This window comes from Panthera uncia, chromosome B4 (assembly GCF_023721935.1).
Source record: "Panthera uncia isolate 11264 chromosome B4, Puncia_PCG_1.0, whole genome shotgun sequence".
NCBI classification, from domain to species: Eukaryota; Metazoa; Chordata; class Mammalia; order Carnivora; family Felidae; genus Panthera; species Panthera uncia.
The window spans coordinates 79911942-79934927 of NC_064809.1; the positions used below are offsets into that span (position 1 = coordinate 79911942).

Here is a 22986-nt window from a genome sequence, read left to right on the forward strand (position 1 = left end):
GTCTGAGTTGGAGCCCCACCTTGGGCAGAAAGATTACAAGAGAGAAAGAAAGAGAAAGAGAGAGAGAGAAGAAAGGAAGGGAGAGAGAGAGAAGGAGGAAGGAAGGAAGGAAGGAAGGAAGGAAGGAAGGAAGGAAGGGAGAAAATAAAAACACCCACAAGGAATGGAATGGAGAAAAGAAAATTACTGAGTCTGATACAAGAAGAGGAAATTAAGCAGCAAAAAGGGAGTGGGGGTCAAAGAAGGGCAAAGATGAAAAAGATTGGACCCAAGAGGGAGAGGGATGGAAAGGATGTCTTCATTGGAGAGGGCAGAGTTCCAGACTGGTCCAGGCAGGATCAGGGTGGGGCTTTGCAAGGATCTCCACAGGGAACTGCAAGCCTGTCCCTTTTCCTCTCCCTTTCCCCCAGGCTGAGACAGAAGCAAAGGGAGGGGGACATTTTCCAACCCTCTGCTATTTATAACTCCAATCCAGAAACGGAGCCAGGAGGAGAGATAGGAAATAATTTGGGACAACTGGAACCTAGCTTGTTCCCACCTCCCTTCTCATTGGGTGTTGGTCTTTTGTATATCCACCTGTCCATCTTTCCCTTGTCTCTCTATCTTGTTTTGTCTCATCTCAAACTCTTTTTGTCCCTCTTCTTGTGTCTGTCACTTGGAACCCTTCTTCAACAATTTTTCAATATCTATATGTTGTCTCTGCCCCTCAAACTTTATTACACTCTTGAGATTTTCTCTTCTCAGGGGCGCCTGGGTGGCTCAGTGGGTTAAGCGTTCAACTTAGGCTCAGGTCATGACCTCACAGTTTGTGGGTTCCAGCCCCTTCAACTCCCCTTCGGCCTCTGTACTGACAGCTCAGAGCCTGGAGCCTGCTTTGGATTCTGTGTCTCCCTCTCTCTCTGCCCCTCCCCTGTTCCCTCTCTGTCTCTCAAAAGTGAATAAACTTTTTAAAATATGTATTAAAAAAAAAGATTTTCTCTTTTCATGGAGCACCTGGCTGGCCCAGTCTGTAGAGCATTTGACTCTTGATCTCAGGGTTGTAAGTTTGAGCCCCACATTGGGTGGAGAAATTACTTAAAAGTGAAATCTTTGGGGGGAAAAAGATTTTCTCTTCTACCCTTTCTTAAAAGCCCCAATGTGTCCTACCTAATTTTTCCCCATGCTCCCTTTGTCTCTCTTACTTCTTTGTCCAAGATTATACTTTTAAAAAACAAACAAAAAGGTAGGCTTTCATTCTGCTGGCCCTGAGACAGTCCTTGCCCTGGGTAAGTTACCATACATTTGAAGGTTTGGTCCTCTGTTTTTGCAACACTACATTTGTGGACATCCCTTCCAGGGGACTAGCACTATAAATAAGTACTATCAAGGAAATACATGTGCTGCCAGCAAGTTGGCACCAGGATCCTACTTTTATTATCCCCAAGATCTGCCCTCTCCATCCCTTTTCTATCTCAGAGCCCCAGACAGTAGAGCTGATATGTGACTGCAGAGTAGTAAAATCAGGATCGAACCCAGGACTCCTGACTCTGAGCCCAGATCTCCAACAGGAGTCAGAATGCCTTTAGAGCCCCAGGTGCCTTCCTCTCTGCACCTGCAGCTTCTGCCTCCCTTCATCTCCACCCCACTGGCTCCTGCTAAATCCAAGGTTGAAATCAAATGCCAAGAATCTGCTTCTGACCTCCTCTGCCCAAATATTTGAGAAGTCATCTCACCCGCCACAGGAGGAAGGAGCAGGAAAAAGAGAGAGAGAGGCTGCCCAAAATTAGCCTGGCTATAAATAGTGGGGCAAGGGAGGGCAGTTGAAAATGTAAGAGCCCTAAACCAGCCTAGTAAATTTAGACATGTAGATTTTCCCTAAACCTCTTTTAGGAGGACCAGGGGCGCCTGGGTGGCTCAGTCGGGGTTAAGCGTCTGGCTTCAGCTCAGGTCATGATCTCCCTATCGTGAGTTTGAACCCCGCATGGGGCTCTGTGCTGACAGCTCAGATCCTGGAGCCTTCTTCGGATTCTGTGCCTCCCTCTCTCTCTGCCCCTCCCCCACTCACACTTTGTCACCCTCTTGTCTGAAAAATGAAGAAACCTTAAAAAAAAAAATGGTTTTAAAAAGAAAAGGAGTGAGACCAGATTGTTGGAGTGAGGCACAATATCATAGGTAAAGGGGGGGAATGAAGAAGCAAAAGGGATCTGAAAAATAAAGGAAGCTCAACGTGTAAATAAATAATCTGCCAGAGAACTTCTTGTATTTGAGTGAAGAGTTTGGAAATTCATTAAATTAAAACTATAAAGATGAAGAACAGGTTAGTGATTGCCAGGGGACAGGGATGGGAGGAGATAAATATAAAAAGATAGCACCTTATACCTGAAACTAATATAACACGTATGTTAATTATACTTTAAAAATAAATAAATAGGGGCGCCTGGGTGGCTCAGTCGGTTTAAGCGTCCATCTTCAGCTCAGGTCATGATTTCACAGTTTGTGAGTTCGAGACCCATATTGGGCTCTCTACTATCAGTGTAGAGCCCACTTCAGATCCTCTATCCCCTCTCACACTCTGCCCCTAGCCCACTCTCGTGCACTCTCTCTCTCTCTCTCTCTCAAAAATATATAAACATTTATAAATAAGTAAATAAATACCAAATACCAAAAAAATATATATATAGCATGGGAGGTTCCATTGTGATGATGAAGAAATCTGTATCTTGATTAGTTACTCAGATCAATACACGGGATAAAATTGCACGGAACTACACACACATGTACACACTTACACACACATGAATACATGTAGAGCACTGATAAAAACTGAATAAAGCCTGTAAGCTAGTTAACAGTATACCTATGTCAGCTTCTTGGTTTTGATATTGCTACAGTTATATGAGATGTCACCACCGAGGAAAGCTGGGTGAAGGGTACACAGGGCTTCATGTACTATTTTTGCAACTTCCTCTGCGTCTATAACTATTTCAAAATAATTTTAAAAATTGATAAATGTCCAAGCCCAGCAAAGCTTTCAGCCTTTATCTGAGTGGAAGCTGAGACTTTCTCCAGCCCCACCTCCATGTAGGATCCCTGTTTTTCAGCTTCCCCAGACTAGACATTTTCTAACCACTGCCTCTAGCCTACAAGCAAACACTTCTAGAACATGCTGCAGGGTTAACTTCCCTCCACCTCATCTGGCAGCAGAGGCTTGGAGCATACATCCCAGGGTCAGCCTCTTCCTCCCCAACACACACAACATGAGGACTTTCTCACCCCACCCACATCTCTAGCACTGGATTCCTTCTGCCTGCCTCTGAATGCTGGCTGTAGCCAAAGCTCAAACTATGGGAGTAGCTGGGAGAGAAAGAATATAAGTTTGATTGAAAGGAGTCACGGGGGAAATGACTTGACTGCTTTAGGGATCCTAGGGAAACCCATGCATCTTCTGGAGAAGGGCTGGGAGGTCACTTCCCACAGGGAGCCATTTAGGCTGTCTTGAGGGCCCTTTTCTTGGAGCACTGGCCTTGGGCCAACATTTGGAACTTGGCCACACCACCAACGGCACCCCCCTTCTTGAAGCCCAGCCAGACTTCCCAGCATGAGAAGCCTTCTCCACTCACTCCATGTTCTCCTTCAGTCCTCACCCAACCCTTAACAATTCAGCAGCTTCCGGCCCTAATGTTTGGCCCCATCTTCAGTTTGAAGCTTGCTAATTAAAGCTAACTCAGAAAGAGATTTCAAAAGAACAAGGAAATGAGTGGGGGAAAGGAGCGTGGAGTTGCATCCATTCATTCATTAAGAGAAAATAATCTAGGTGGGAAAGTGTACAGAGAGGTGGGCAAAAAGAGATTTCACATGTCAAGTCATTCTCCAGGGAGGCACGAATCTTGTGCCCATCTCTACCAAAGGCAACTGGGGAGCTGAGCTTCAACTCAGCAGAAACTCAAGTTACACAGTGAGCAGCAAAAGCCTAGAAAAAGAGCATCTGGACGATGACCCAGAGAGATCAGCTGGGGTCCCCAAATACAGGTACCTGTGTCCTCTGCCCAGCTCTAGGGCAAAGGAACAGCCAGTGTGGGGAGGAGGGCAGGGCTGATGTCTGCAGAATCCTGGCAGTCTCCATGCCGATTGTGAAAATGTCAGGCGGTTGTGCCAAGGGGGGTGAGGGTAATGCAGGATGGGCTGGCACTCTCCCTGAGTCAACTTAATCTTAACATTCACAAACTCACCACTGAAACCCCCGACACCAACCCCCCCTCATTAGCCCCTGCCCTCTGTTTCACATCCCCAAGTAGCCATTTTCTGGAACCCCTTCCAACCCCTGCTCGTCTCTCCCAGGCCCCACAGCTCTGGGAGTGAGGCACCCAGCATCTTCCAATGTGCTTCTATTTTGCTTGCTCATTGCAGTTGGAAGCTGGAGCCAAGTGGGGGGTTGGGGGTAGGATTGGAATAGGCTGCCCGGTGATGCTCTCACTCTTTCCACTTCTATTGATCAGCCCCTTGCTAGAGCAGAACCTCTTCCCAAACACTCCTCCCCTTGCCAGGATTCTCTTCAACTGTGCCCACAAGCTAGAAGGTCATAGTGATGAGAGACAGAATCTCCCCTCCTGGGGTCTTTCCCATGGTTTGTGCAGCATAGTACAGTGGTTACACTCAGCCTCTGGAGCCAGATAGCCCGGATTTGTATCCTAGCTCTACCACTTAGCTCTATTACTTATCTGCTCCGTATCTCAGATTCTTCATCTGAAAATTGAGGACAATACTTCACACGATAGTTCTAGGGATTAAATGAAGTAATACATGCAAGGCGTTTGACCCATGAGAAGTACTCAGGAAATGTTGGAAAAGTAAATGATAGGACACATACAAGCATAGACACAGACGTACACACTCCAACATTTTTTAAAAAATTTTTAATGTTTATTTACCTTTGAGAGAGAGATAGTGACAGAGCGTGAGTGAGGGAGAGGCCGAGAGAGAGAGAGACAGAGAGAAACAGAGACAGAGACAGAGAGAGACAGAGAGAGAACAGACAGAATCTGAGGCAGGCTCCAGGCTCTGAGCTGTCAGCACAGAGCCTGACACAGGGCTCAAACTCACAAACCATGAGATCATGACCTGAGCTGAAGTCGAACACCTAACCAACTGAGTCACCCAGGCGCCCCCACAGTCTAACATTTTTTTTTTTCAACGTTTTTTATTTATTTTTGGGACAGAGAGAGACAGAGCATGAACGGGGGAGGGGCAGAGAGAGAGGGAGACACAGAATCGGAAACAGGCTCCAGGCTCCGAGCCATCAGCCCAGAGCCTGACGCGGGGCTCGAACCCACAGACCGCAAGATCGTGACCTGGCTGAAGTCGGACGCTTAACCGACTGCGCCACCCAGGCGCCCCTGTAACATTTTTATTCAGAGTTTTTATGTTGGGGGCATTTAATGTCCTGCTTTATGCTACCACTTAACTATTTCATTCACTAACACTTTCAAGGTTGCACACCTCCCAGGACTTAATATGCTACTCTCCAAACAGCTGAATGACTCAATCAATCAGTGATCCTCAACTCTTTCTCAGAAAACCCAAGAATGTTTTATTCTAAATCAGCACCTATCGGGGTGCCTGGGTGGCTCAGTTGGTTGAGCTCAAGTCATGAACTCACACCTCCTGAGTTCGAGCCCCGCGTCAGGCTCTGTGCTGACAGCTCAGAGCCTGGAGCCTGCTTCGGATTCTGTGTCTCCCTCTCTTTCTGCCCCTAACCCACTTGCATTGTCTCTGTCTCTGTCAAAAATAAATAAACATTTAAAAAAAAATTTTTTTTTAAACAATACATCTTTTTTTTTTTTTTCCAACGTTTTTTATTTTATTTTTGGGACAGAGAGAGACAGAGCATGAACGGGGGAGGGGCAGAGAGAGAGGGAGACACAGAATCGGAAACAGGCTCCAGGCTCCGAGCCATCAGCCCAGAGCCTGACGCGGGGCTCGAACTCATGGACCGCGAGATCGTGACCTGGCTGAAGTCGGACGCTTAACCAACTGCGCCACCCAGGCGCCCCAAAAAAATTTTTTTAATAAATAAATAAATCAGCGCCTATTTCTCTTCCCCTGCAAGTACATATAGCAAGGCTAATTTTCTTTTTTTTTTTATTATTTTTTTTAACGTTTATTTATTTTTGAGACAGAGAGAGAGACAGAGCATGAACGGGGGAGGAGCAGAGAGAGAGGGAGACACAGAATCGGAAGCAGGCTCCAGGCTCTGAGCCATCAGCCCAGAGCCCGACGCAGGGCTCGAACCCACGGACTGCGAGATCGCGAGATCGCGAGATCGTGACCTGAGCCGAAGTCGGACGCTTAACTGACCGAGCCACCCAGGCGCCCCAAGGCTAATTTTCTAGTATGTAACTGGATCACAAAATGAGACTGCCAAAGTTGGAAACAGCCTTAGATATGGTTTAGTCCAACGATTCTCAATGTCAGATGCATACTAGAATTAGTTAAATAACTTTTTAAAAAATACTTGTACTGGGGCGCCGGGGTGACTCAGTCTGTTGAGTGTCTGATTTCGGCTCAGGCCATGATCTCATGGTTGACAGATTCGAGCCCCTGGTCAGGCTCTGCGCTGACAGCTCAGAGCCTGGAGTCTGCTTCCGATTCTGTGTCTCCCTCTCTCTCTGCCCCTCCCCCACTAGCGCTGTGTCTCCCTCTGTCTCAAAAATAAATAAACATTAAAAAAAATTTTTTTTAGTTTTTTTAATGTCTATTTTTGAGGCAGAGAGAGACAGAGCATGAGCAGGGTTTTTTTTTTAATGTTTATTTATTTTTGAGACAGAGGGAGACACAGCGCTAGTGGGGGAGGGGCAGAGAGAGAGGGAGACACAGAATCGGAAGCAGACTCCAGGCTCTGAGCTGTCAGCGCGCAGAGCCCGACGCAGGGCTTAAACTCACAGACCGTGGGACCATGACCTGAGCTGAAGTCGGATGCTTAACCGACTGAGCCACCCAGAAGCCCCTAAAAAATCTTTTTCATAAAAAAGTAAAAAATATTTGTACTTGGGGTCCACTCCTTACAGATCTAAGTTAATTTACCTAGGGCCAAGGCATTTTTGCAAACTTCCCCAGGTGGACCTAATGTTTAGCCAGGGTTGAGAGCTGCTGATTTAATCCAATCCCCTTATTTTACTAGGGGGAAAATCAAAATCCAGAGTGCATAAGCAACTTGCCCAGAATCACCCAGCATGTTAGTGCGTGGTGCACCAAGAGAGATTATGGCAATAGCAAGAATATGTTGATAATGTTTACAGATTTTTCTTGTTGGAGTTAATCCCGGAAGCATTTCTCTTTAATTCAGAGAGGTTTTATGATTTACCTTTTACTGTGACAGCAGCACTTTTTCTTCTGGTCAGACTGAAAGGGTTCGCATTCCCTGACCACAAAAGGACAGGGATGGGATTATACTTTCACCACACATGGTCAACCAAATTAGCAAAGCTCCCTAGGAGGCCGCTTGAAATGCCGAAAATGCTTCTTCTCTACAATGATCACCCAGAGCTGAAGAACCTTGGCAGAGTACTAAGAGAAAGGGCTGGAAACAAGAGGAATGCTTTCCCTCCCAGAGGGAGAGTGCTCAGAATCAACTGAGAACCGGCCAGAGCTGCCAGAAGGGAAAGGCGAGGAAAGGAAAAGAATTTCAATGAGTCCAGGGAGTCTCTGCTCCCCCAATACGGAACAAGGATGGATATCCTGGCAGTACCAACCCTCCCGGGAGCCTTGAGATCCAAAGATGTCCAAAACGAGCTCTATAATATGGGTACTGGAGAAAATTTCTTCCAACACTGACCAAAAAGGGAGCCCCCAATAAAAACAAAAGCTCGCTTACCCCCAACCCTCTACAAGACCCTCCGTTCCCAGCCAAGATCTTCTATGTCCTCTACCCTAGGTCTCAAAAGGGGGCGGTCCAGGGCTCACGTGACACTGCGGTCACGTGACCCGGGCCCCTCGGGAGCCGAAGCACCAGTTCCAGTTCCCGCAGTCGGAGAGGGCCGGGCGCGCCCAGCCCCCAGCGCGCCGCGATCATGCTGTCTCGCCTGCTGAAAGAACACCAAGCCAAGCAGAACGAACGCAAGGAGCTGCAGGGTGAGCAGAACGTCCCTGTCCGCCGTTTTCTCTCCCGCCGCGGCCTAGCCTCAGCCGGAGCCTGGACCTCAAGTAACGGCCCAGATCCAGGGAAGGGCGCGGGCTAGTGGGCATGGGCGTCGGGGAGGGGGTGGGGGCGCTTTTTTGGAAATTCGGTTCCCTTGCCAACGGGCTCTGGCCCCTCGGCAACACTACGGCCTCTTCTGGGCCACGCCCCCCACGCTCTGTCTTCCCGCATCCTGGTCCCGCCCCTGCGCGTGGAACGCGGTGCCGATTGGCCCAGGGAGCCTCGCGTCCTGAAAGTGGCAAGGGACGCTCCTGAAGGCAGGGGGGTGCTAGGACCCGACTGAGCCGGGACTCTTAGAGGCCTAAAACCACCGAAATAGGGGTGGGGCCCTTGTTTCCTGAATCTGGCCAGGGAATCCGGGAGTTACCAATCCTCAAGCCAAGACTGTGGGAAAATAGTGCCCGAGGGTCTGGAGTCCTGGGCGCTGCCACTGACTCGTTAGCGTTCCCAGGTGAGTCGCTTCCCCTCCCAGGGTACCAGTTAACTCACCTCTAAAATGAAAAGGCCTAGAAAAAAAGTTTTCTAATAAAAATTTTTTTTAAATAATGAATAAAATGAAAAGGCTTCCTTTATGTTTTGCAAGGTCCTTTTCAGCTCTGGCGCTGTGAGATTAGCTGAGATGTTCCCGCAACTAGCGGAATAGTAATTAATGGGTGGTGAACCTTCAGCACCACGCTTCAAAAAACCAAGTCTCCACTCCAATCCCTTTTCCCCCCACCCCTAGAGAAGAGGAGGCGAGAGGCTATCACTGCAGCGACCTGCCTGACAGAAGCTTTGGTGGATCACCTCAATGTGGGGTATGAACGTCTTCCCATCAACCACCACCACCCCCCGCCCCCCAAATTTAGGCACTGGCAACGTCTAGCCCTCAGATTGCTGTTGAGGGGATGAGATGTTCCATTTCATTCCCTCCATTCCTGTCACCCAGCTTAATTTTATAGAGAAAGGCTTGAGTCAGCTCTGACCCCTAACGTTGCACAAGGAGGAGCAGCAGCAGTGGTTGAAGAGGCAGCCAGATTTCCCCCTCCCCCTAATAACTTCCCTGGTGCTCACAACTTGATGCCATCTGCCCACTTCCCTTCACTCCTCCAAGCCCAGCTGTCACTTCAGCAGGAGGGAGAGCACCCTCCTTTACCACAACTTGCCACCCTCTCCTTCTCTACCTCCCACCCTCTGGCAGGCCTGGGGAGCAGCTGGCAGGAAAGAGGTGGCACAGCCAGTGAGGGTGAGGGCAGAACCTATGCCAGGAGCTGTAGCAGAGCCAGGCTGTCTCTTCCCTTCCTTCCCGGTCTCCAGAGACCACCCCCTGTGCCAGCCCTATATGAGAATGCCAGTAATAACCAAAAACTTGGGAAGGAGCAAAGAATATTGTCTCTTGACCCTGAGTGACCCAGAAGAGTGCTGCGACGATGATGTGATAGGCTATCTGTCGGAAGAAAAGGGGCAGTATGATGTCTTCCATGGCAGGGCAAGTAGAATAGCTTGGCTGTGAATCCAGAGACTGAGTCACCCAAGTGAGCCATGCAGGGACTGTCATCTTCATTAGTCATCTCTGGGGAAGATTAAGGGACAAGAAGGCAGTGGTTGGGGCCTCTGATCTCTCCCCTCCAGACCTCTCCCTTCACTCAGTGTGAAAATAGGAGGTCAATAGGAAAAACTGGCATTTTAGGAACTCCCAGGGGAATCTCTTGAAGCATTGGGAGCCCGCTATTACTGTTTCAGCTCGTACACTACCCCCTACTATGGCCAAGCTGTCTCCCAAAGAAAAAGGACAGGGTCTGCCCCCTTTCCTTCCTCCCACATTGGTGCCTCTCGGGCTCTGCTGTGAGACTGGCCAGGCTTCTCCCTATGCTCTTCCTTTGCTAGGGGCCACCCCTCTTTCAGCTTAAAGGACAGCTAAGCCAAAGCCAGATTAGAAAGGGTTTTGTGTTCTGCCCACGGGTCCTCTCATTCCCTGGAAAGGAAAACAAAGGCTCAGTCTATCTCAGCCCCTGTCAGGTGTCCTTCCCACTCTTTCCACCCACCCCAACCCGTTGCCCCCTCCAGCCCCCACAGATTCCAGTGGGGGGTGGATACCGGATGCGGAGTCTCCCAGCTGACCTAGAGCTTTGGGATGGTGAGTGAAAAGACTCCCTAGCCAGTAAGAGAGAACAGTTATTGTGAGATTAGGGGAAGGGGGAACAGGGCAGAGAGTTGGAGGTACCAACCTCATGGTATTAATGGTAAGTACAGCCAACCTTGGTTGAGGAGAAAAGAAAAACTACTGCCTAGAGCAGAAAGAAGGAAGGGAGAGAGAGAGATTATGTGTGTGTGTTCGTTCATCTGTGTGGGCGAAAAGAGAAGGGTTGGGAGAGAGACTTGAGAGCCAAGAGGCAGCCCCTGGGATATCTTCTCTTGACCCTGAGTTCCTGGGGAGGGGAGCCGCTCTCCCATCGCATCCCAGAGTCAGGGAGGGGCCCAATTTCCCTTCCCAACTTCTTGCACAGACCCTTGGGCTTCCAATCACTGCCAGATGTGTCCCTGCTGCTGGATTTTCCCAGCTTCTCTGCACCCCCTTTACCCTCTCAGCTTCTTCCTCAGGGAATCCTCCCTTCTCTCACCCAGCTTCAGGAATTCCTTTGGGGGGGTAGGAGATGGTAAGTTTCTAGTCAGCTCCCAGCTAGGCTTTCCTGGGAATCCTGGGAGTGGGAGGAAGAAGCTGGTTCGTTTGCATGTACAGTAGTCATTTGCATCACATCCAAGAATGGCCAAAATCATGAGGTTTTCCCTAGCCTGACTCCTGGCTGACCTCCGGCTCTTGCAGTGGAATATTAGTCCTAGAGACCACTCCCCACCAGCCGGGTGAGTTGATCTCGTCTCTCTTCCAACCTCTAGTGTGGCCCAGGCCTACATGAACCAGAGAAAGCTGGATCATGAGGTGAAGACCCTACAGGTCCAGGCTGCCCAGTTTGCCAAGCAAACAGGCCAGTGGATCGGGATGGTGGAGAACTTCAATCAGGCACTCAAGGTGGGCCACACTCCCTACATCACTGGCCCCATCCTGGGCCCCCGTTAAATGCCTCCAGTCGGGTCACCTTAGGCCTCAGGTTAAAAAAGAAGTGGGGCTGGTCCCAGAAATGCCATGTATGGCCCCAGTGTCAGAAAAGCTAGAGAGATGAAAATAGCTGGTGGGTCCAAGCAAAGCCCTTTCTAGGGGATGGACGGAAAGTGCCCCTGTCTGTCTCCTTAGAGCTACATTCTACCCACCCTGATTCCCCACCTCCCACCTCCTCCCCTTCCCAGGAAATCGGGGATGTGGAGAACTGGGCTCGGAGCATCGAGCTGGACATGCGAACCATTGCCACCGCACTGGAATACGTGTACAAAGGGCAGCTGCAGTCTGCCCCCTCCTAGCCCCTCTTCCCTTTCCTCTGCCCCGCCCCTCCTATCTCCCCTGGGGCGGGGGGGGGGGGGCAGGAGACAAGAATAAAACACAAGCCTCCATTTCTCTGTGGTATGTTTCAAAGAGCTACCAGCCCAGCATGGTGGGTAGGAGTGGAAGATTCAAAGACTGTCTCCCTAAGCTACAGGTACACTTTGGCTAGAGGGTGGAACTAGCTTCCTCTTACTATCTCACCCCTCTTTTCCTCTTTGGGCCTGGTGCAGGTGTATGTTGGGTACCTAGAGGGTAGAAGTTTCCCGCACCTCCCCAGAGAAGGTCTGGGTGCCCTGCCCCAAGCTTCCTAACACAGGACTTCAGTTTCTTGCAGAGGAGAAATAGGACAGGGAGCAGGCCTGGTGCTGGCTCTGGCTCTCTGCCTCTCCACGTGCTCGTGGCCTCTCCCAGCCTGGTGCTAAGCGGTGTCATGAGTCCGGACCAGGTTGGAGATTAATTCTTGGTCATGGGGGCACTTCAGGGCTTGGAAGAAGGAGGAGTGTCAGGTCCAAGGTCACCAACAGAGAGGGGTAGGTGCCATCCTTGACATAGCCCTCTTCCTGGGAGCCCACGACACAGGTGGTCAGGTACCCCCAGCTGGTAAAGCCAGCCAAGAAGGGGGCTGGGGCACACCTGGCCTGTGCCAAGCCTTGGCTTCAATTGCCAGGCTCCAGCTTCCCTGGCTCCTCCTCCCAGCCCCTCCCCTCACCCACATCCACTTAATACCCTGACACCCAGTCCGCCCACTGCAGACATTGGCATTAGCTGTAGCTAGTGTGGAAACCTGGGAAGGCTGGGAGCAAAGCCTCTCGAACAAAGGAAAAGAAGGATTTGGGGCATCTACCTGCTAGCTTTCCCCAGAGGAGGTAAGCAGGGCACTGGGAGCTGGGTGCTATGAGAGGAGTATCCAGGTGTTGCATGTATTGATAAGTCAAAGCTTTTCATGTGTTTCCTCACACATTATCCCCTCTGACCCTCCACAATTCCCAGGTGGACCACGGTGGGTGTTGGCCCCACTGGTAAAATAGAAAACAGGTGAGATACTCAGCATCCCACAGTAAGTTTAGGGCCACCAGGACTAAAATGTGGGGCTCTTTGCCCCATGTGTTTCAAAAAATAAGGCCCAGTTTACATTTAGAGAATTTAGATGTCCCTGGCTTGGCGGGAGAGGTGACTGCGAACCAGATCCCTCTGCTCCCGTGCAGCAGGCCTGCACACAGGACCCCGCTAATCTGATTTTAGTTAAGTTAGCAACAAATATAGGGTCTGCCTCAATCTTTGCTTTGCTTAGATGAGCCCTAGTTTGCTAATTACCCGCCCAGCAGGTAATTTCTCAATATGCTCAGACCAGACTTCCAGTGAGGGAGGGGAGGATATTAGGGGCAAGGGTTTAAGAGCCAGAGTAAACTAGACAAGTTTTCCTGCCCAGTCTCGGCTGCCACCTGCAGGTCACTTGGGCTCTGGCCATGTGGCTGCCTCTGCTGCTGGGAGTCTTGATCTGGGCAGCGCTGTGGTTGTTCAGGGACCGACAGAGCCTGCCCGCCAGCGATGCTTTCATCTTCATCACCGGCTGTGACTCAGGCTTCGGGCGGCTTCTGGCACTGAGACTGGACCAGAGAGGCTTCCGAGTCCTGGCCAGCTGCCTGACCCCCTCAGGGGCAGAGGACCTACAGCGCGTGGCCTCCTCTCGCCTCCACACCACCCTGCTTGATGTCACTGAGCCCCAGAGTGTCCAGCGGGCAGCCAAGTGGGTGGAAACACATGTTGGTGAAGCAGGTGAGTAGCAGTGGGGCCACAGGGCTCGTGGTGCAGGGTGCTCAGTCACAGGGGCGGCGGGAAGCAAGAAAAACTGCGTGGGGAAGGAGGAGTGATCAGGAGAGAGTGTTGGAATGCCTTACCTACCCGACGGGATCTGTTTCATCTCTCCACAGGGCTTTTTGGTCTGGTGAATAATGCTGGTGTGGCTGGTATCATTGGGCCCACGCCGTGGCTCACACGAGATGATTTCCATCGGGTGCTGAGCGTGAATACGCTGGGTCCCATCGGGGTCACCCTTGCCCTGCTCCCCCTGCTCCAGCAGGCCAGGGGCCGGGTGGTCAACATCACCAGTGTTCTGGGTCGCCTGGCAGCCAATGGTGGGGGCTACTGTGTCTCCAAGTTTGGCCTGGAGGCCTTCTCTGACAGCCTGAGGTAAGGGGTGCAGAGCCCTGGGCTGCCCGGCAGAGATGACTAAAACACTGCAGAGTGCGATACTGAAGAGGAGACAGCTGAGGGCTTAGCTTTGTGGCTTCAGATGCCAGCCGTCTCTCATGGGTGCTTTGTGACCTTGATAGGTTACTTCTCTTTTCCCCCAGTTTATTCCCTACCTGTTAAATCAGAATGAGAAGACCTGCCTCATGGGTGTTGTGAGTAGAATGAGGTACATGTAAGGCCCCAACAGAGACTGGCATGTAGAAAATGCCCCAAGAAGCCTGCTGTCATTATTAGTATTATTATTAATAACTGTTACTTGTGATGAGCTAGTACCTTTGTGGAACATTTTCTCATTTCTTCCAGCAACCTTATAAGGGATTAGGTATTAATATCCTCAGGGTAATATAACTTACCCAAGTTATTACCCAAGACCACACAACTAGTTAGTAGAAATGCGGGGACTTGCCCCCAAGTCTGCTTGCCTGGTCATTACATTCTCCCATCCCTCATCTTTAAGCAATAATGTCCAAAGTCCCTTGAGAGTATAAAGGAGACTTGACAAGTACCACATGAGACCAGAGCCTGAATTCTGAGCAGTACAAGTACCCCCCAGCCAGCCTATCTTCTGTAGGAAGCCTGCCTTCGTCACCTTCACTCAGCAATGAATTTAAATTATATACCTTTGGGGGGGGGGGTTGTTTTTTGGTTTTTTTGAAAGAGAGCGCGCATGTGCCTGCACAAGTGGAAAAGGGGCAAAGAGAGAGGGAGAATCTTAAGCAGACTCCATGCCCAGCACAGAGCTTTCGATGCAGGCAGGGCTCAATCTCCTGACTGAGATCATGACCTGAGCCGAAATGAAGAATCTACCACATAAGCGACTGAGCCACGCAGGCGTTCCCTATCCTTGGGTCTTTTCATTTTCCACTCAGCATCATGGAACACAGACTTTATACTTGGATTTCTGCATCCATGTCAAGGGAGTTGGATGTATCCCTGCAGTCTCCGCAGCAAACACCAATCTACTCCCTTCATGTCCAGCACTCAGGATTCCATGCTATGTTCTGGGACCTAGGGAAAGGGGTTCTTCTAGCTCAGGAGTTGGTAAACTGGTTCTTAAGCCAAATCTGGTCAGTAGCCTACAAGCTAATAATGGTATTTACATTTTTAAATGGTTACACTGTAAGTGATTATAGAAGTACCTACCTGAGGGCACCTGGGTGGCTGTCAGTTAAGCTTCCGACTTCAGCTCAGGTCATGATCTCCAGGTTCGTGAGTTTGAGCCCTGTATCAGGCTCTGTGCTATCGAAGTAGAGCCTGCTTCGTATCCTCTGTTTCCCTCTTCTCTGCCCCTCCCCCACTCACTCTCTCTCTCTCTCTCTCTCTCTCACTCAAAAATAAACACCTTTTAAAGTACCAGGGCACCTGGATGGCTCAGTTAAGGATCCAACTTCAGCTCAGGTCATGATCTCACAGCTTGTGGGTTTGCACCCCACGTCAGACTCTATGCTGACAGCTCAGAATCAGGAGCCTGCTTCAGATTCTGTCTCCATCTCTCTCTGCCCCTCCCTCCCCCCTCAAATACAGACATTTAAAAAAATGTAAAAATAAAAAAAGTACCTACATGATATCATTAATTTTTATGTCTGCGATGCCAAAAGTATTTACTGCCTGGCTCTTTAAGAAGTTTACTGACCCCCCACTCTAGATCATAGAATATAAAGGAAACCTCAAAAATACCTGTTCCACTTGTCCCCATCCCAGGACAGCAGGGATCTCCTTTACCATCAGGACCTCTGTCCCTGGCCTGTGATAACTTCCCCATTTTAGCCCCCATACCCATGTGTCAGAAGATCCCTTTCCTATACAGCAAGAACCCAAAAACCTCCGGTCTACTCCCATCCAGGCGGGATGTGGCTCCTTTTGGTGTCCGAGTCTCCATTGTGGAGCCTGGCTTCTTCCAAACCCCTGTGACAAACCTGGAGAGTTTGGAGAACACGCTGCAGGAGTGCTGGGCACGGCTACCTCCTGACACACAGGCCCACTACGGGGAGGCCTTCCTCACCAAGTGTGAGTATCTGGGCCCACACAGGTCGTACGAAGGGAAATGAAAGTGCCAGAAGGGCCCATCCTACACCAGCCTGCTGGGAGGAGGTGGGCAGAGAGGAGGTGAGGGAGAATGAGATGCCAAAGAACATCCAGGCCATGTGGAACCTGCCCACTCGCCAAACTGGGGAGGGGACTAAGGATCCATCTCACCTCTGCCGGGGACCAGTTCCAGGACCCAGAAGACAGGGCCTGAGATAGGCTGGGGTGGGACAGGGACACTGATTACAACCACCTCCTGGACTGCAGACTTTAAAATGCAGCGGCGCATCATGAGCCTGATCTGTGACCCAGACCTGACCAAGGTGAGCAGGTGCCTGGAGCATGCCCTGACTGCTCGTCACCCCAGAACCCGCTACAGCCCAGGCTGGGATGCCAAGCTGCTCTGGCTGCCGGCCTCCTACTTGCCAGCCAGCCTGGTGGATGCTGTGCTCACCTGGGTCTTTCCCAAGCCTGCCCAGGCAGTCTGCTGAATCCAGCCTTCCAGCAAAAGATTGTTTCAGTCCCCACCCGGGTACTGCCTGGTACTGGTACAAAATAAGTACTGAATAAATGTGTATTGTTAAAAAAAAGCACTGGAAGTGGGCAGAAATGGAGTTGCCCAGTGAGGGACTGACCCCATTTAAGTGCTAGCCCCTAGGCTGATTTAATGCCCAGGGTCTCTGGCCTGTTTAATGACTGCAAAACAACTAGCAACTAGCGGGAAGGGGGACAGAGGCTAAGGGAACTGGCTTGTGACTAGGTGCTCTTTGAAGCACATGGAAGAATGGCCACCAGATGGCACTATTGGGCATGTATTTTCTACAAGGAGTCAAGTTGCAGCTCAGTGTTGGGAGCGCAAATGGCCTTCACCTGCTTTTCTTGGGAGGGACAGAAGGTGGTGAGGAGGGGTCAGGGCCAGGATGGGTGGTTTCCATTGGGGAAAAAAGGCAATACCCACTTCAGTTGTCTTCTATTATCTAAGTCCAGAAAGATGGATACTGGCCACAAAGGTGTCATAGCAACTTATCACCAGCCTGAAAGGAGCCAGGTCCCCTTTGTTGGGGAGGGAGTTGCTGGGCCCTCAGAGGTGGGCAGAAGGCCAGGGAAAAGATGTCCATGGTAAATCTGGGCTGGCCTCTCCCAGACAGAACCTTTGTGGGGAACCCCCTGACTTTTGAAGGAGATGGCTTCATGAACATTGCAGCACATGGCTAGGAGACAGGGAGGACAATGGGCCACAACCTGGTCCAGATCCCCCTTCCACTGCTAGCCCCACTAACGCCTTCAGCAAAACCTGCCTTTCCAAAACATCCCTCCCCACCCCCCCCCCAAAATTAGCCTTTCTTGCCCAAGGTGCAAATACAAGGTCCCACAGGACAGGAACACGGTGGAGGAGAGGGAAAGGATAAAGTATCATTCTTCAAGACAAACTGAGACTTTTTTTCAGTCTGAAAAAATAATCAGTTTAATTGAAAAACCTGGAGTGTGCTACCCCACTCCCTTAGATGAGGGGGCTGAAGCGACCAGACCCCTACATCACCTCATAGCCACTTCGGATGCTCTTCACGAGGCAGCAGGCAAAGATAATTCCCAGTACCTAAAAGCAAAGATAGAGGGGTGGAGAAGAGTCAGAAAGGCAAAGTACCCCAGACCCACCCAAGAGACCCCAAACACAACCAGGGCCCTCATCTCCAAGCCAGTACCTCCTCAGCACCTCTTCCCACTGCCCCTACTGCTCAGATGCCCCAGAAGTCCAAAAGATGCCTCTCACCTCCACAAAGGCAATGCCCAAGGCTGCTGCAGCCACCACCAGCACATTGCTCCTCAGCCAGCCCCCAATCTTCTGCACACAGCCCTGAAGGGTAGTAGCCACACAAGGCAAGAACACAATCAGAAATTTCCCACCCACCTCCTGGGTCCTTTGATCTCTCCCGCACGCTCTGTATCTTTCACCCTGCCACTAGCATTCCCAGATACCGACCCCCCCCATCCCAAAACCCCAACCCTCTCCACCTCCATCCCTGGTCCCTCTCAACTCTTGAAACATTTCCCAGGTTTCCCAAGTCCCCTGTTCTCTCAACTTCTCCCTTACCTCTTCGTGGATCTCCTTCACCTTGAAAGAAATCCCACAGCCCTGGGTGACATTGATGCAGCAGGAGTCGGGGACTCGGTCCTTGGGCATGAGAGGGATGCTCTCCCAGTCTGTGTAGTTAGCTGCCCCACAGCATTTAAACTGCACGAGAGGAGAAATACCAGGCAGAAGGTTATTGCGTGAACATCCACCTTCAATATGAAGATGAGAATCTTCTTCCCCCACTACCCCTGCTCCCAGAAACCTCACTCACATCTTCCTGCATCCTGTCCACAATCGAAACCGTGTGGTTGTTTTTTGGATAATTCTGCATCTGCTGCCGGAAGTCCTTATTAAATTCTGACATCACCTGGGAATTGGAAGGAGCATTGTTGAGGTCAAACTAAGGCAAACGGGTCCCAGAGCAGCCAGACCTCTGAGGCAGGGCCCTCCCCTTTTCCCTGCTTACCTTGTCTCTAAACACATAGCCAGCAATGGCTACAGCCACCTCCACCAGCATGATAAGAGACAGGAAGATGGCAAACTGCAGGCACAATGGGCAAGGGTCAGGTTTGGAGTCTTGGTGAGAGTGGCCTGCTGTGGCCCAGCCAGCCTCTAGCTCCTTCATAAAGGTTTTCCTCACCCACCTCCTAAGCCCCCACAGTAGAAGTGCCCTCCCAGCAGTCCCAGACACCCATGCTGGCCCCACACTGTGCTCACCGTGACCATAAGACAGTAGTTCTCCTTGCAGGCCCCACAGCAGCCTACGAAGGCCACCAGGAAGAGGAAGGCACCCACTGCGATGATGACCACGGGCAACAGGGAGCCAGGCGTGGCCCCCTGGACAATGGTCTGCCTCAGGACCAGCTGGGCCCCTACACCCACGGCGATCAATCCCACTGCACAGGCCTGCGAGGAGGGCAGGTCAGGGTTAGGCCAGACCCACGACCTGGCAGACCTCCGTGACAGAGGGCAGCAGCTGCACCCAGGACACAGACTTAGCCCCATCCCAGAGAGACAGATTCTCACACCTGGGAGAATATGGTGTGGGATGACCCATATTTGCCCCACAGTTTGATCAAAGGCCAAAAGAGGAGTTCCCAGAAAGCCTTGACCCCAGGGCACATATTTCTAACCTAGAGTGGTGCTTCCTGTGGGCCTCTAGGGCTCCCAGAATTGCCATCTCACTATCTTCCAATGGCCACCCCCTCCTCCTCAGCTGTGACTCAGGTTCCTCAGGCCCACAAGGCCAAGGAGGAGAAGGGAGAAGGAAAAGAGGTAAGAGTGGTGAGCTCCTCCCTGGACATAGAGCAGTCTCTCAAGCCAGGACCCCAGGGCAGGAGCAAATTGTGGCCGGCTGAGCCCTTCCCCACCCCGAAGCGGTGAGAGGGATGAGGGAATGGAAAGGAATGGGGGGTAGGGGAGAAGGGTGGGGAGGAGGGGGAAGCCCCAAGGCGATAGCATCAGGCCGGCCGTTGGCTGGTTGCCCCATTACCCGGTATCACAAGTGGTTGGTTGGGTCACCAGACAGGAAGGGCCAGAAGGGGCGAGGGGGAGGGTGCTGCGCACCCACGCAGTCCATTCTTGGTCCAAACTAGCCTCAGAGGTCCCTGAAAGCTGGAGGGGGTGGGGTGGCCCTGCTGTCTTCGGCCCGTTTCCCGGGCTCTCCCGCATCTGGTCTCCAGCTGCCTTCATCCGTGGCCCCCCAGCCCTCACCACTCCGGATCCCGGTCTCCCCACACCCTGCCAGCGCGCCCCGATCATCCCCCATCCCACTCACGCAGAAGGCCAGCAGAAGAACGTAGAGCAAGAACTTGACACATTTCATTCCTCCTTCTACCGCCATGGCTGCCGGGCCTGGGGCAGAGGGGAGGGCAGGGGGATCAGAACAGGCCCAGGAGGGGGACCTCGGTTGCAAAGCTCCCCGCCGGCCCTCGAGGCCTTCCCTGCTCGGCCCCCTTTCCCGGCCCCTCCCACCCGGAAACCGGCGGTCGGATCCACGTCTCCCAGCCCCCTCTTCTTCCAGGCTGGAGAGGGGTGGGGGCGACCGCCGCGAAGCCCGGACCTGCCCCGCAGCCTCCCGGGCCCCGGGGCAAGATCCCAGGGCGCCGACAGAGGCCGGAGCCCGACGCCCACCCTCGGCCCGCCAGCCCCCCGGCGCCCAACACCCCCTCCCCACCCCGCCAGTCCCTAAAACAATGGTCCTCGGCCAAGCGCGACCCCCAGCCGCCTTCCCCTGCGCCCTGACCACCCCCAAAACAGAAGCGCGACCAGCTCGCCACCGCACCCCGCCCGGGCCTCTGGAACTTTTCAAAGTTGCAAAGTTTGTAGGGCCTCGGGCGCGCCCGGGAGCACGGCGGATCTCCGGGGACCCGGGCCGAGCCCCGGAGGAGGGAGCTGCCAGCGACCACCCACCCGGAGCCGAGGCCGGCCGTGGGCCCCGAGGCCTCACCTGGGCTCCCCGAGGCTGTGCGCTCCTCTCCCGCCGCGGCTCAGGGGCTCTCTAGCGGCGCCCCCGGCTGCGGCCCCGCCCGCCGCGCGGCCCCGCCCCGGCCTCCAGCCACAGCCCCCTCCCCCGCCACCTCCCCCGCCCAGTGGCCGCCTGCCTCCCTCATGTGACGCGGTAACAGCTGCGGCCTGAGTCACCCGGCCGGCGAGGGGAGGGCCGAGCCCCCCGCCCGGCCAAGGCCACGTGGCCCCTACCCAGAAGACGGCGCCCACCCCCGAGAGGGGAGGCCACCGAGGGCAGGACCTCAGGGTGCCTGGGGCCCTTCTGGCGTCCCCGTCCCCATACCACCTCGACTGGGAGAGCGGGACCGAGCGGCGCCAGATTCTCTCTGGTTCAGGGAAGCGGAGGAAGCGTGTGCGAGCCAAGCAGGCGTGAGCGGCCCGGAGTTACACTCTGAGCGCCCGGACCGAGTGACCGAGCTGAGGCAAGGTGACGGAATGGTCTTCAAGAGGCCGCTTCATCCTGCACCCGGAGCCCACCTTCCTCTGGCTCCATCTCTATTGAAGCCCCCATCCCCATCCCCGAGTCGGCAGAGGGCGCTGTTAGATCCGTGGGATCGGGTGGGGTCAGAATAAACACTTCCAGAAAGTCCCTGGCCTCACATCCTGGGAGTCCCCCAACATTCTAGAGTGGGTATTCCGGTCCCCCTTCTGTTAGTCCCTTTCTCCATATTCTGGGGCTCCGGAGTAGTGGGCTGAGCACGGGAAGAAGTCAGTCAATGGTGACGCCCCAGAGTCTGGTTCCTCCCTCTGGGGGTGGGTTGACAAGGTCTGTGCTCCCACCACCCCCACTCCCTGATGAGCTTCTTATCAGGTGGAGGCCTGGGGGAGGACACTAAATCGGGCATGGCATCTATCTTATGGATCTCCCATCCCATACCAGCAGGCAGCACTTCACATCCCAGGGGGCAAAGCCAGATGAGGGCTGGAAGGGGAGGTGGAGGCCTCAAGCTGCCTCCCTCCATTGTGTGCCACAGTGGACCCCAGAAGGAGCTGTGTGAACCGCCAAGGACAGAACCAGCCATTACTCCAGGCTCCCCCAAGCCTGGGCCCCACGCCCGAGGTTCTTATGGTCCTGACTTAAGAACCACTTCCTGAGTCTTAGTATGTGTACACAAAGAAGGAAAGAAACTGTTAACAGCCAAAGGAAAGAGATCTGGGCTGGGCTGGGAACCAGTTAACAGAATCACAACCTCCCAGCAAGGCACACCAAGCCCATTCTGAACCTTGCTCCCTAGTTACCACAGTAGGCAGGCAGTGGAAGAGGAGAGAAGATGCTGGAAAAAGTATTCATCTGTTTATTGTGCTGCCACTAGATGCCAGGCATGTGCTATGCACAGGAGATGGAGAGGGTGGACAAGGGAAGGAAGACAGTGGCACTGACCTGGATCAACATACAGAGCCAAGTCCACACTGTAAGCAGAGACAGAAACCCCTGGTGGTAGGTGGACAAGCTCAGAGGGAGGGGCAGGTGGTATCTCTGCCCCAGAGGAGAAAGAGAAGGAAGAGATTTCAGATTTCTTATCACAAAGGTGGGTGGTACTCTCTGAGATGACCTTAGAGAATAAAGAAACAAGCTCTCAGTTCCAGGGACCAGGAAAGAGCCAAGTATAAAAAAGGAATATTTTTAAAAGCCCAGGGCAGGCTGGGGTTGGCTAGCTCAAAGGGTTCGGGAAGGATGTGGTGAAAAATGGACAGGACAGTGGTCTGAAGTTAAGATTGAGAAACTTTAGATGGATAACAACCAAGTATAACGCTTGGTCTTTGATTAAATCTTTGTCTGAACAAATGAACTGTGAAAGACATTTTGAGAACAACTGGGGGAGTTTGAATATGGACTGAGAATTAGACATGAAAAAAATAATTTTGTTAGTTATGATGATGGTATGATTATATAAGAAAATTATTTTTTAAAGATGCATACTAAAATATTTAAGAGTGATGTGATAGCTGTATTTGCTTTGGAATACTTCACTAAACAGATGCAGCAAAAAGCAGAGAGTCTAGGTGATAGGACCATTGAGGGCCTAGAAGGCTATATTGGGTTTTTTTTTTTCTTTTAAGTAAACCTTATGCCCAATGTGGGGCTCAGACTCATAACCCCAAGATCAAGAGTCACATCCTCTACGGACTGAGCCACCCAGGCACACCAATGTTCTAAAGGCAGTGGGGAATGTTCTAAAGGCGGTGGGGAGTTTTTGAGAGGTTGAACATCTTGGGGCTGGTCCTACATTGAAATAAGGAGGAATGAATGGCAGGTAGCCCAGAAGATCTTTGAGACATCACTGCCACCATCCAAGGGAGAGTTAATGAAGGCTGGAACCACAGGGTGCCTGTATGGCTCAGTCGGCTAAGCATCCGACTCTTGATCTCAGCTCAGATCTTGATCTCAGGGTTGTAAGTTCAAATCCCACACTGGGCTCCGTGGTGGGGGTGAAGCCTACTTAAAAAAAAAAAAGAAAAAGGAGCCTGGAACCCTGGAAAAGAGGGAAGTCTGAGTGGCATTTCAGAGGGCAAATAAAGGACTGGGTGACTGCCTAC

The 22986-nt window shown here is 52.1% G+C and overlaps 3 protein-coding genes across 3 annotated transcripts; 2 read left to right on the top strand and 1 right to left on the bottom strand.

Annotated features, from left to right (window-relative positions):
• The first annotated feature begins 7973 nt into the window (after positions 1 to 7973).
• Positions 7974 to 11656, top strand: BLOC1S1 (biogenesis of lysosomal organelles complex 1 subunit 1). Its single transcript, XM_049625706.1, has 4 exons — positions 7974 to 8106; positions 8898 to 8970; positions 11048 to 11180; positions 11456 to 11656. The coding sequence occupies exons 1-4, from the start codon at positions 8046 to 8048 to the stop codon at positions 11564 to 11566; spliced, it is 378 nt and encodes a 125-aa protein (XP_049481663.1). The 5' UTR covers positions 7974 to 8045; the 3' UTR covers positions 11567 to 11656.
• A 20-nt stretch (positions 11657 to 11676) lies between these two features.
• Positions 11677 to 16687, top strand: RDH5 (retinol dehydrogenase 5). The gene is made up of 5 exons (XM_049625694.1): positions 11677 to 11742; positions 11913 to 13364; positions 13520 to 13778; positions 15685 to 15848; positions 16134 to 16687. Exons 2-5 carry the CDS (start codon positions 13055 to 13057, stop codon positions 16355 to 16357), a joined length of 957 nt encoding a protein of 318 aa, XP_049481651.1. The 5' UTR covers positions 11677 to 11742; positions 11913 to 13054; the 3' UTR covers positions 16358 to 16687.
• Positions 16688 to 17297: 610 nt separating this feature from the next.
• On the bottom strand, positions 17298 to 20452 carry CD63 (CD63 molecule). The gene is made up of 8 exons (XM_049625704.1): positions 20390 to 20452; positions 19718 to 19794; positions 18658 to 18846; positions 18407 to 18481; positions 18212 to 18307; positions 17959 to 18099; positions 17638 to 17721; positions 17298 to 17463 (listed from the first exon to the last, which is right to left on the bottom strand). Exons 2-8 carry the CDS (start codon positions 19781 to 19783, stop codon positions 17398 to 17400), a joined length of 717 nt encoding a protein of 238 aa, XP_049481661.1. The 5' UTR covers positions 19784 to 19794; positions 20390 to 20452; the 3' UTR covers positions 17298 to 17397.
• Positions 20453 to 22986: the final 2534 nt, after the last annotated feature.